At 36.4% G+C, this 14,202-nt stretch overlaps 1 protein-coding gene across 1 annotated transcript; it reads left to right on the top strand.

Annotated features, from left to right (window-relative positions):
- Positions 1 to 3,533: 3,533 nt before the first annotated feature.
- On the top strand, positions 3,534 to 13,271 carry LOC116315020 (carbonic anhydrase-like). The gene is made up of 17 exons (XM_039616609.1): positions 3,534 to 3,686; positions 3,978 to 4,032; positions 4,225 to 4,257; positions 4,346 to 4,522; positions 4,800 to 4,948; positions 5,032 to 5,115; positions 5,287 to 5,359; positions 5,713 to 5,876; positions 8,605 to 8,710; positions 8,797 to 8,826; positions 8,917 to 9,093; positions 9,252 to 9,406; positions 9,482 to 9,571; positions 9,949 to 10,005; positions 10,097 to 10,178; positions 10,274 to 10,437; positions 12,454 to 13,271. The coding sequence occupies exons 2-17, from the start codon at positions 3,978 to 3,980 to the stop codon at positions 12,637 to 12,639; spliced, it is 1,782 nt and encodes a 593-aa protein (XP_039472543.1). The 5' UTR covers positions 3,534 to 3,686; the 3' UTR covers positions 12,640 to 13,271.
- The last annotated feature ends 931 nt before the right edge of the window (positions 13,272 to 14,202 follow it).

Here is a 14,202-nt window from a genome sequence, read left to right as displayed (position 1 = left end):
ATGTAGTAAACCAAAAAATGTGAAATAACTCAAAACATATTTTATGTTTTAGGTTCTTCAAAACAGCCATGATTTGCTTTGATTACTGCTTTGCATATTCCTGGCATTCTCTCGATGAGCTTCATGAGGTCGTCACCTGAAATGGTTTTCCAACAGTCTTGAAGGAGTTCCCCGAGATGCTGAGCACTTGCTGGCCCTTTTGCCTTCACTCCCATGGACTGAAGGCAAAATCACACAAAGACATGGAGGGTGGGACCAAAGAGCTTAAATTTGGACTCATCAGACCGAAGCACAGATTTCAACTGTCCATTTCTTGTGTTTCTTGGCCCAAACCTCTTCTGCTTGTTGCTTTTCCTTAGTAGTGATTTCTCAGCAGCTGTTTGATTCGCGCAGTCTCCTCTAAACAGTTGATGTAGAGATGTCTTTGCTACTGGAACTCTGTGTGGCATTTATCTGGGCTCTAATCTGAGGTGCTGTTAACTTGCAATTTCTGAGGCTGGTGGCTCAGATGACTGTATCCTCAGCAGCAGGGGACTCTTGGTCTTCCTTTCATGGGCCGTTTCTCATGTGAGACAATTTCATCGTAGCATTTGATTGATTTTACAACTGCACTTGGGGATACATTCAAAGTTTTCTTGACTGACTGACCTTCAGTTCTTAAAGTAATGATGGACTGTCGTTTCTCTTTACTTAGATGATTGGTTCTTGCCATAATTTGAATTCTAACAGTTGTCCAGTAGAGCTGTCAGCTGTGTACCAACCTGACTCCTGCACAACACAACTGATGGTCCCAATCTCATCAAGAAGGCAAAAATTTCCCCAAATGAAGCCTGACAAGGCACAGCTGTGAAGTGAAACCATTCCTGGTGACTACATCATGAAGCTGATTAAGAGAATGCCAAGGCTTTGCAGCGCTGTCAACAAAGCAAAGGGTGGCTACTTTCAGGAATCTAAAATAAAGGCATATTTAGAGTTGTATTTTTTTTTTCTTTGCTACATAATTCCATATATCATGCTTTATGTACTTGATAGGAATATGTGTGACTGCACTAGAGGAAAAAAGGACCATGAACATTATGACAATTTGCAATTTCTCATGTTGTGTCCTTTTTGAGTTCTTGTGCTTGCATCCCGTTAGAGTACAATTTAATGCAAAACACTGTACAAACTGTTTTGCCATTATCCAATAAAAAATTTAGTTCTTTTAATAAAAATGTCTTTAGCATAGTTGCTTTTTGCATCATATGTATCCTTTAGCTTCTGCGATTTAACTGTTACAGTCTCTAAATGGTTCACAATAAATTGGGTTCAGAAACTGAAGTTGTGGGTTAAAGATTTTGTAAACAATAAAACCCGGAAGCCAGTAAGGCACCGGTGCAAATGTCAGATGTCATGACTTATATTTCTCTATAGGTAATTCAGGCACTTAGTCTTACATAACACACATAAAGGTGTAAAAAACAGATTACCAAAAAGGAAAAAATGGTCCAAATCAAAGGCCAAACTTGATACCAACAATTTAAAAATCTTTTTCAACAAGTAAACATGCAACTCTGTCAATCAAACAGGGACCCTGTGATCCATGTCTTTTTTGTTAGCGGTTTGTTGTCTTTAAGATCAAACCAAAACAACTGTGCTTGTTTTGTCGACATACTGCCACAGACTAAGAGGCAGTACTCATTGTGACAAATGAACCAAAGTAAACAGGAAAAATTGATCTACTGTACTCAGAAGTAAACATCAGATGATTAAATAATATAATGTATTTTTTTGTAAATTAGTAAGATCAGGTGCAATCTTTCTGTGCTTCCCAACTAAAAAATCTTTGTTCATTTGTCAGTGATTTTGCAAAGAAAATAAGAAAAATAAAGACCAACAAATTGTAAAAATGATAAACATTGTCATGTCAAGATCAAGTCTTTCACTGATCCGCACAGTCATATGTCTTAATAAACAACCATTTTCATTTGACTGTGTCAGTTTACTCCATATCTCGCCATCGTCTTTAATGTTTTGGAAAAAGGTGTTGTGTGTTTGCTGGATTTCTGTTCCGCATAAACACAAAGAGAACTGGGCCTAATGAAGCATAGTGATGAATGTGTGAGGACATGAAGGGCAGAAAACCTTTTTGTGTAGATTCACTTACCAAAGTGATGCGTGTATAAACACAAGACTGGTTGACATTAAACATTACCAGGTAACAGACATGCCGCCCGTGTGATAACAAATTGTAAATCTCTGTACCTCTACCTATCAATATTTTCTAATAAATTGATATATGAATGGAATTTGACTATTGGATTTTAATAAATTTGTCACCACTGTTGGCTGACTAGTGTAATTACTGCGGTTTGTGGGAATCATGTCTTAATTTATTTGCTGATCTAAACATTTGTGAATGTTTTGTGTATAATAGTTTTATTTTATTTGATAATAGTTTGTGGATGGTCACATGATTGGGGTCATATTGAATGCTAATAGGCACCTGTTGGTAGGATGAATCTTTCATTTTATTTTCTCTTTAAAATATAAAGTTTGCACTTTGGAATACGTTTTTCATTTCCCTTTTCAATAATAGAGATTTAGTGGTATTGTTTTTTTTTTTTTTTATCAGTATCATTATTTTTGATTGATGTGTCACATGAATGGATAGGTTAAATCTCCATGTCAGTGACTTTAATTTGTTCCTGGGGGCCCTACAACTATACAGTGCAATGTTTTAAATAGTATCACAGGAAATGCAGGAGTAATATCAATTTCAAAAATGTCATCTGAATATGAAGCTCATACCATCAGCTTTGTTTGACCCGAACACTGTATATGGGGGCTTGGTTGTCCAACTCAGTGATTAAGAAAAAAAAAAATCCACAAGTTTGCATAAATGATAATACAAATGATAAACTCTATACAAAAAACAAAGTGAAGGACCTGTCACTGCACCAAATCAGAGTGTTTTGAATAAGACCTTTCTTATATTTTCACCTTTGTCTCGTCTAGGAGTAATAGCAACTAAGGGTGGTTTTTCTGGATTGTAAAAGAAAAGAAAAGAAAGAAACCCGACAAACAGCTCTATTTCCTATGAAACATTTTGTAAGCTGAGCATCTGAAACTTCTTGTGCATAACAAGATTTGTTTGTGCTGTGCTTTAGAAAAAATGTATTGCCATTGGAATGAGTACATTTTGTTGCAGTATGCACTATTTTGGGGTTTTGTCTTGTTTTGTCCATTTCTTTAATTATTCCATCCTCTGGGATCAAATATATGATTTCATATATGCATAAGCACCTAAGTGATGCATCGGAGTAGAATGAATATAGTTAAACATACTGACTTAACCTGATAACTGGTACACTCCTATTGATGCCTCTATTTGAATACCACATTCTGAGAAAGTGTCTTCACCCATATTGTGTGTCTCCCCTATACTGCTCTTTGTTTATGCACAGGGGGTGTCCTCCCATTGATTACCATAATATATATATGTGTATATGTATATATATATATATATAGATAGATAGATAGATAGATAGATAGATATAGATAAGTATCTTGAAGTGTACTGGAGCAGTTTCTTACCCCTTTGTCACTGATGGACTCATTGAAAGTGGACAAAAGTTTTTAATCTGAGACTTGAAACCAACACATCACTTCATAAGACTTGGAACCCAGAGACTGGAAGAGTGAAGGTAGGATGATTTGTCAAACTTTTAACCCTGAGTACAGTAATATGAACAGCTGTCTAATCTTGACAGCTTCTTCATGGAGTTTTGTAAAAGAATGAGGATCACAAATCTCATCCAAGTGATCATTTTAGGGCTTTGTGATGCTTGTTTTAAATTTATTCTATCTTAATAGAATAAACTAAAATTCCACTGAGAACAATACTGAGATGCTTCCTCTTTCCTAAAATCTCAAATCTAAAGTGGAAGGATTTATTTTTTTTGTTATTGATGATTGGTTTTATTTTCCCCTTGAAGATGTATTATCCCACCCTTGTGCTGTACCTGGGTTTCTGGGCTTTGACAAAATGTGGTGAGTAAAATGCTTTACTTTTACTTTTATAATGATTAGCACCAACCTGTCCCACTCATGTTGAACATAAACATATAATACTTCACTTTCTCCCTCATGTCACTTTTACATGTTTATAAAAACAAGCCACAGTTTATCCAGGATGTGACTGAGCATTATTCGAAGCTCATATTTGCTGTGTTTCCGTTTCAGCCGCTGCAAGTGGTTGGTGTTATGAAGGCTGTGGTAAGTATCCGATAAACATTTGAATGAACGATTTTGATCAACTTAATTGGTTGACTTGTGGTATTAAGTCCACATTTCAATTTTACAGCTCATATTCCGAGTCAGTGGGTAGAACTCCCTAATAGGTTTTGTGGAGGATCAAAGCAGTCACCTGTTGATATCGTGACCAAAAATGTAACGACTGACCCTAACCTGGGAAACTTCAACCTCATCGGTTTCAACTCTCGGGATGTCTTCACGTCCATTATGAACAACGGACATACAGGTACACAAACTACTCAAGTATTTAAGTTGATTTGCTTTTTGAGATACTTTACTGCTAATAATGAAAATGAAAATGCATTTTATAAATTTGGCGGAGAAAAAGTATTTTTCAGCACTGGGTAATAGCGAATGTCATTTGTGTAGTATATTATAGAACTCAAGAAAGGCTTCAAAGCCATCCCTGTCATAATTAAATATGTTTATCTTCTTTTTAATCTAACTAAAACTGCATAGACATGCAAAGTTTTCCAAGTTACAACAATCTATACCATTTGCAGTCGAGTGCACACTGAAAGGAAATGAAGTTAAAGTGAGTGGAGGTGGACTCAGTGGAACATATACCGCACTTCAGTTTCACTTTCACTGGGGTGATGTAAAAAATCCAGGCTCAGAGCACACAATTGATGAGCACAGATATCCAATGGAGGTACAATGTTTCTTCATTACTTGACATCTAAACTCCTTTTCTATATTTTGCTTTGCCTTATAAGTTGTTGGACTCTCTTCCAGATGCACATAGTCACTCAGAAGGATGGTCTCACTGCCCCTCCAGAGCATCCAGACGGATATGCTGTACTTGGGTTTTTTATAAATGTCTGTATGCCCCAGACCCACACTGCTATTTTTAAATAGGCGACACTCACAAAACTGGTTTACATTGACGGCTTTTAAACATGAACATAATTAGCATTTGTACATAATGTAGAGTTGAAGTCCACATTCTGAAAGTAATATTTCAGGAGTAATTTTGTGTTCTCCCTAAAGGCAACAGATGCTGTGGACATGTCAGAGCCATGGGTGAACTTTACATCATACCTGTCAAACCTCACCAACAAGGGTTGGTCTTTTGTTTCACTACAGTTCCAGTGGCTTTTGTTTAAAAAAAAAAAAAAAAAAGAATATTGAAAACAGTAGTTTACAAGAATGACCTGCCATTGTTGTTGTAGTTATAATAATAGTTAAAGGAAATTTGTGTTTGACCAACTTATCTGTATGTGGAATTATTTTTGAAGTCAAACAATAAAAGCTTGTAAAGTCATGAAGTAGAAGAGGGTGAGACAGTAGCTGACAAACCATGCCTCTTGACTTTTGTGAACATGGACTGAAGTGAATATAAATTGCAAATAACTTTATGATTACATTTATTTATCCTTTTAAATTCAAGTCTCTTTCATTCTAATCTTTCCACAGGGAGCAAGGTTGGTTTAGACCATAGCATCTGTATTGATGACTTAATTGGAAATGTAAATTTGACAAAGTTCTACCGATACATGGGTTCCCTGACAACGCCTGCTTGCACCGAAGCAGTCGTGTGGACAATCTTTCATGAGCCAATCCACGTCAACAGTGAACTGGTGAGTTCTCTTTAGCATAAGAGGAGCAAAGTTCGTGTTTAGTGAATGTAAGGAGATCTGCAAATATGAATGTTCTCCCCACCTTTTAACACAAACACAACTAACTAAATGAACCAAGCTGTATGAGAAAATGCTGAAGAAAAAGCTTCTTATATTAATTTATGTATTAGATATCAGTTAATTTATCACTTAATTATAGGGAATAGCTTGACCTGTAAATGACTCTTGGCAAATGGAATTCTTCTGCTATCCAGTCTGTGTTGGAATCACAAACATTTGCAGAAGCAAACTCTGAAACATGCAGCCAAGCACTCGTGACATACTGATGGAACACCCTGGTACATGCTGGTGTCTGCTTTGATTATTGTGTTTGATAATCATGCCTTTTTGTTTATGTTTTTTCTGTTGACTGTATCACCAAGTGAAAATGTTGGGCAAACTGCATGTGACTGTGTGGGATAAACAGATAATTCTGAGTCATGCAAATGTAACAGAATGACACGTGAAGTCTTTCTTTTCACCTTATCTACCTGATGGCAATCAGCTGTCTGCAGTTAGCGAGGCATACATATGTCTATGTAAGCCCTATACTTGTCTGGTGGCTCAGCAGATGCATGACTCGTTGAATTTAACTTAAGGCATCAATGAGTATGTAAACCTTTTAGAACACTTTTGTGTGCATAGTCTGTAAGATTATAAAGCACCTCATCGGCCTGGATTTGACAGGCATGATAGGAGGATGACATCCGAGAGTATATTTTTGTGGAAACAGAAGAAATACACCACAATTATTAGAGTTTTGTATTTACTATATATTTTTTCCCTCTTTTCTTTTCTTTCTTTTTTTTGATTTGCTTTCTTTCAGTAAGATTTCAAAACAGATTTGCTAAAAATTATATTGAGGATAATTGTCAGGGCAAGATTTAAGATGTCCAGAACCTGGATTACATTATGAATAAGGCAGCTAGTTCACAGTCTCAGTGACTAAATGCACCAACACGTCATTAGGTGGGGCATTTCCTTTTTTAAATTTTTTTTTTTAAATATTAGACAATTTTGTGCATTATTATTATTTATTTAATTTTATTCTGAAGTGTAGTTTGTATTGTTGTTGTTTCAGAAAAGTTTTCTTTTCAGACTTCGTTTTTGGTGTGGTTTTACAAATCTATACTAACCCCAGTAGCCTCTTCCAAGTACCAGCTACTTTTTATGACATCAGGTCTAATTTTGTGCTTTTTTGTATTCATATGTTAGAAAATCTACCATAGCTGATCTTGTCTGGCAGTACAGCAGAATCACATGAACAGTACACTGACATAACAGCAAAATGGCCCATAATAAAGTGGGCTTCACAAATTTGCAAATCAAAATCTCTTTACAGATTTTGTAGAGTAAAGTGCTCTAAAGCCTCAGAAGAGCTGAAGGTTTTTAAAGGATGCCTCTGGTTGCAACTCATCTTGACATGAAAAAAGTGTCTTTGTTCAATTTAGGTATGCTGATAAAACAAGCAGTAAAGACATCCATCTTCTGATGTTCACCACGTTTTAGACTTCGGGATTAAAATACCAAACCATAATTAACCAATGATCAAATTGAAAGTTAATTGACTGAGCTATGGAGATGCAGTCTGATGGTGCTGTATGTTTGACACAGTTCACAACCAAATCCCCACAGTAGCAGTAGAAGAAAGCAGAAGGGTCAAAACAGCAAAAGCCAAAAATCCCTGCTGGATGCCTGTGATCTTCAGGCCCTCAGGCTTTGTGCATTTAAAACAGTCATGATTCTGTTATGAAAATCACTGTTTGTGAACACGGTTCTCCATGCCATACACAAATGTAGGTTAAAACTCTGTCAGAAATGCTGCTGTCTTCTCTGGACCAAAGTTAACTTCAAATGGACAGAAGCCAAGTGGGACACACTGTTCTGTGGTCAGATAAATCAAAATCTGAAATGGTACAACTTAGACAACATGGATGCTGCAGCTTCTAAACTAAAGAAAAGAGCAACCAACTAGAATGGTATTTGCACCCAGTTCAAAAGCCTGCATGTCTGCTTGTACAGGGTTACATTAGCACTTATGAAATTGACTTGCAGATGCGGAAGGGCGACACTGGTACTAAAATCTTGATATGGGTTTAAAAGGGACATATTCTTCCATCTGGATGGCATCTTTTCCAAGAAAGTTCTGACATATTTCCAATTACTATATAGAGCCATATACTAAATCTATTATGGCAGCATGACTTCATAATATAGAGGAGTCTGGGTGCTGTGGTCTGGCTTGAGTCTAGATCTTTTACACATTTGGAGTATCATGAAAAGAATGGCCAAAGCTTACCCCTTACAAAAGTCCAGCATTGGTTTCCTCAGTGATCAGATGTTTCTGGACTGTTGTTATAAGAGGGGAGGATGCCACATAGTCTTGTGTCATTTCTTGAAGATGTGTTGCTGCCATTAAATTCAAAATGACCTTTTTTTTCTTAAAATGGTATATTTTCCATGTAAAACGTTTGATATGTTGTCTGTTTTCAGTTATGATTAAAAAAAGATATGTTTCCTTGTTCTTACACCAAAGTGCAGGCTCTCTGAATGTGCCCTACTCAGTCATACTCTAGAAGTAAAGAAGTGTTTGTCTGTGCTGCCAGGGCACCAGGAGACATTAACAATTTCAAAATGCATTTTTGATTGTAACATTACAGTGGATGAAACTTTGGTAATCTGTTCTCAGATAAAGAAGTTTCCCATGGAAACAAAGCTGGTTAATATCTACCGACCTACACAACCTCTTCATAAACGTCATGTGTATGCCTCCCCTGGAACTCCTCTGCCTCCCTGTAAGCTGCAAAACACATAAGTGATTCATGCATTTTTATGACTCCAATTGGCACATTACATATCTGACTATTTTCCCATTCTTCAGATGAATGGTGTTATGATCCACATCACTGTGGTATGTATCAGCACATTTAGCTGTAGAGTTTTATGCAGGTTATACTCCATTTTGATTTTGACTTGTCCTAAAAATGTTTTCTGCAAATAGCTGACACTCCACCTTCTTGGCACCTTCTGCCCGGCTCCCACTGTGGTGGTACATATCAGTCACCCATCAACATTAACACAAACAATGTTGTGCCAGACAGCAATCTTGATGCCTTCATATTTAAAAATTTTGATGACAAGCATGCTATCAAGTACATCACCAACACAGGCCATTCAGGTTTGAAAGGTTTTTTTTTATGCACAATTGTTTTGGATATGATTGACGTAAACATTCTTATTTACATCATTACAAGATGTTACATTGCAATGACATTTCAGAGAAATCAAAGAGTATGTTTGTAATATTCTCTTCTTTTGTTCTCAAACAACTTCCAGTGAAGTGTGTACTGGTGAAAAATTTGATGGAGGTGTCAGGGGGAGGTTTGGAGCATGACTATACCATCCTACAGTTCCACTTCCACTGGGGTGACACATCAGATACATCTGAAGGCTCAGAGCATACTGTGAACTCAATAAGATACCCAATGGAGGTAGTGACAAAGATTAAGCTTTTTTTTTTTTATGTTTGTTTATACTTCATTCCATTAATTCTTTTTCTTGTCCAGATGCACATTGTAAGCAAGAGAAAGGATTTAACCCTGGATCAGGCACTACAGGCACCTGATGGCTTGGCAGTGCTGGGATTTTTTATTGAGGTAAAACTTGGACAAGTGAAACTGTTAACAATACTGTAGTATATGTGCTGTATTGGTATCAAACACTTTTGACTGCTTGTAATAAATGTACCAAACATGTACATGTCAAAAAAAGCTACTTTAACAGGGTAGAAATAATTCCAAATGACAGTTTCCACTGACTGACAGGTGCCATCACGTTTTTATTTCAAGGACGGAAATCCATTTCTGATAGTTAAAGTAAAAAATGTACATTTTCTCCTCATTTGACCTAAAAGATCATTAGAATTCCACAGAAATCTGAGAAAAGTGAACAAAAAACCTAAAGTGATTGATAGGTCTATAAAAAGAAAGCATAAGCTGTCTGTAAACACTTTGTCTTAATGTCCATTTCACAGTCCACCCATACTACCAAGAGAACCTCTCATGGGAGCACTGTATCAGGAACAGCAACGGTGTGTTTTTTAATGTTTTAATTTTTTAAGTTTGTTAAACTATAACCCATATGTTTGACTTTCTAATTATCCAATATAACTGTCTCGATAGACACATCCCACGTCAGCGCTAACATCTAAGACAAACGCCTGGAAAAAACTGACCAGCTATCTCTCGAAGATCCACAAAGTTGGTGAGCACACATGTACTTTGTTGAATATAAAAGCAAAATTCTGAATGAGAACCTAAGCAGATCACTGCAACTTGTGCATTTTCGCTTCCTTGCAGGTACAACAGTGAAGGTCACAGACGATATCTCCATTGATGACTTGCTTGGCGATGTGAACCGCCATGAATACTATCGCTACAGTGGCTCCTTAACTACACCTTTATGCAGTGAAACAGTTGTCTGGACAATCTTTAAAGAGTCAATCAATGTGGACTTAAACCTGGTAAGTTATACGTAATGTCAGATATTTTAAAAAGGTAATTCAGTTTTGAGGCCTTTGTATAGTATGCCAGATGAAGAAAAATGGGAGTAATAATACAGATGTTTGACATTCCTATGTACAATGGTTAAAATTACTATATTCCCTTTGTACTGGATTGTGTTTACATAATGAGAAGGCTGATTGTTATTAAGAGGCACCTAGATAGGGAACAAATGCTTTTTTGGGGTTGTTGTAGCTCAGGAGGTAGAGTAGGTCATAGCTTGGTGGTTTGATCCTTGGCTTCTTCACCCTGCATGCTAAATATCCTTGGGCAAGATACTAACACCAAGTTGCTCTCCAATGCACCTATCCGAGTATGAACGTGTGTGAACAGCACTTAATTAGAAAAAGCATAGAAAAAAGTGTTTGTGTGAGTGAGTATGAATGAGGGAAGTTGTATAAAGCACTTTGAGCACTATATAGAAACCAGCCCTTTTTTACTTTCTACAAAATTGCACATTTTTTCAGTCTTAAACAATTTTTAAATATTTTAACCAACAGCTGTAACTTGAAATAAACAGTAATACTGATGGTAGAGAGTCGGTAATGTGTATTCCACGTGACATTCCGGTCAGCCACTTGAGCTGAGAGTTTATGGATTTAGATGTTAGCATGACATTATCTCATTAGTTTCCATCTAAAGGCGACATTCTGATTGAGGGATTTCCAAAAAAAATAAAAGGTACAGGTCTGCTATCACCTTGCTAAGACATTAAATCGATTAAACCACTGATCAAGAAGAATTTATCATATAAAATATTAAAATATCTCTCCCCTGGGCAGTGACTTAACAGGGATTTTTTTTTTTACTAGTTCCTCATTATCTATAGAGATACTACAACACACTATAGATTTAAAACAACGTAGGTTTATTCAGTGCAAATATTATTAAATATATAATAGTAGGAATCTTTAGTGAATGAATATTAACAACTTTAAACTTTTATTGTGTTTAACTTTACTAGGTAAACTATGACATTACATTTAAAGTTCACTGTTCAGTCCTTTGGACAGCTGGTCGTGTGAAAATCCAAAATGTCTCCCTTTTCTTTAGTGGCAGGTCATGATCTCTAGCCAAGTTTTAAGCATGTTTAATCCCAGAAAAGCAGAGAGAAGCTATGGTATGTTTTATATCATTAATGTTGGCAACTTTATATCACAAAAGAAACATACCTAAAAACAGAATGTATCAGAAACACGTGATCCTTGGCCTTCAGTTGGAATAACTTTCACGCATACCAACATGCATATATCATGTAGGAAACTATTCTTAATTAATAAATGCTGACTACATTTCACTGCAAATATTGATTTTTTTTTATGTTGTCCTTGACTTGATGACTGTATTGAACAGTTTTTAGGAAACTTGATAGACTTGAAATCAGTGCCCAAGATCAAGTATGATTGTGATAGTTGACCTTAACAACACACATTGAAAAGCAAAGCGCATTTACTATCATAAAAAAGTAAGAAAATACCGTACTTTTTCATAGCAATAATGTGAAACAAGGAGATGCAATGATGTTTAATGCTAGAGTAATGATAGAACTGCACCACAGCACAAAAAGCTATGATAGACTACGTTCAAATAGAGTCAGTATAATGTTGGGTCAGGTAAAGTGATTCATCTGCTCAGTTTCCTCTGATGTGAATGAAGCTTTCACTTATCTGTGAAATCAGCTGCTCTCAGTATATCACTAATCAGTGCTGGGCAGGAAGAGGAAATACACGTGACTGTCTTCAACAGTTCAACACAATCTTTGGCAATCTGGATGTGCGTCAGGTGAGTTCACCTTTTCATCAACCCTTATGAGACTTCTATGACAGGCGCCAGCAGTTAGCAGATTACATAACAGGTTACAATTCTGGACCAATAAACCAGGGGCATGTATTCTAGTGCAGGAACATAGACATCAAATAATGATGTGAACATTAAATATGTCTTAAAATATGTTTTTTTCCCTTTAAATCCACCAGATGAAGATGTTCCCTAATCAAACAGGATATTTCAATGTGTATCGACCCACACAGCCCCGTCATACCAGAACAATCCTAACTACAGCTGGCAGCGTTCGTGGGAACAGTGGATCTGTAGCCAGTGCTTCTCGACATCTGTTATGGTTTCTGCTGCTGGAACGCAGCATCTGTGTCTATTTTATATAATTTGGATCAGCCAAGAACTGCTGTGAAGAATATACTGTGCTGCACTTATTAGGTTCTTTATATGTTAGCTTGGAAAGTGGTTTTTCATTGGTGACATTTGAATATGTAATTTTCATTACTTTCATTGTATTATTATTATTGGTTGATTTTAGGGTGAGCAGAAATGCAGCTTATAAAACTTTGAGGGGATTAATGTCATACTGACATGATATTAAACCTTGAAACTGAGATTACCAAACAAAAATATTTCTGCAGTTGCTATAAAATAGCTGTTTCTTTTACTTCATCAAAAAATATCTAATGAGAAAAAAAAATCACTAATTAAAAAAATATATGTTTCTTTAGTAAAGGTGATATGTTTGCTATACAAAAAGCAAAGTATAACAGTATATTTTTAAATCGAACACTATGCTTTAGCAGTGGAGAATGTATTCTTCTAGCCAGTTTAAATAAAAAAAAAAAAAACCCCACTTGTTTCAAACTGAAATGTGTGATTCTTGTATGACGCCACAGGTCTGAAGCTTCATGTCTGCTAGGGTTCACTTCACTTACATGTTTGATATAATATATATAAAGCGAGGAGGGAATTTAAAGCTCCTTCAAACTCAGGTCCTCTACCAGAGGCCTGGGAGCTTGAGTTTCCTGTGCAGTATCTTAGCTGTTCCTAGGACTGCAGTCGTCTGGACAAAGATCTTCGATGTTGTTCCTGGGATCTGCTTGAGCCATATACTATACCAACCATTTGGTTATGGCATTTCATGTATGCCCTTCTTCCTAGCATCTTGCACCTTGCTGCTTTGTGCTGGATTGTCTCAGGGGCATCTTTACACAGCCTGCACCTGTGGTTGACCCCAGCCTCTATGGATCTTGTGCTTAGATCTTGTTCCTCTGCTGCCATGATTAGCAATAAATACAACTGAATTGGACTGAATTGAATTGGTGCCATGTTAATGTGAATCTGATCCATTTATTTATTTTGTAACCATTACAATACATGACTCTATGTTACTCTGGCTACAATTAATGCGCAGTGTCTCAAATTAAAGTTAAACAGTTAAGCTATGATATTAAGGTACATAAAGGTTAGGCACAGTACTTCCTGGAACATGCTAAACATAATGCAAATCTGACTGTCCTTAAGTTACTTTCTCAAGATAGATAGATATAAGATGCTCTCATCAACATACCTGTTAACAATGGTGATGACTAATGCCCGTTCTTTTAATAGGAAGCATCGAGTTGCATGACTAAAATTGAAGTTGCTGTTACTTTTAATAACAGCAAGATTAGTATGTCAGCCAAATGAAAGTAACGAGGGAGTGCCGTCTTTTGTCAGTTTGACTTTTATGTCAGCAAAAACTACAGTTGATCAGGAACCAGTCTAGGTGGCCCATGTTACTTAGACATATATAACCTGCCTAATCTCTACTCAATTGCATTGCTTTTAAAATTGAGCATGACCTTTAGCGTATAGTGGCGTAACCTAAAATGCATTTTGCACTGATATCATAATGGCACAAAGTTAAAAGAAATGTGTCATCTTTGAGTACCACTACAGTTGGA

Source organism: Oreochromis aureus, linkage group 8 (genome assembly GCF_013358895.1).
Source record: "Oreochromis aureus strain Israel breed Guangdong linkage group 8, ZZ_aureus, whole genome shotgun sequence".
Classification (NCBI taxonomy): domain Eukaryota; kingdom Metazoa; phylum Chordata; class Actinopteri; order Cichliformes; family Cichlidae; genus Oreochromis; species Oreochromis aureus.
This window is presented reverse-complemented; position numbering and strand designations above follow the sequence as displayed.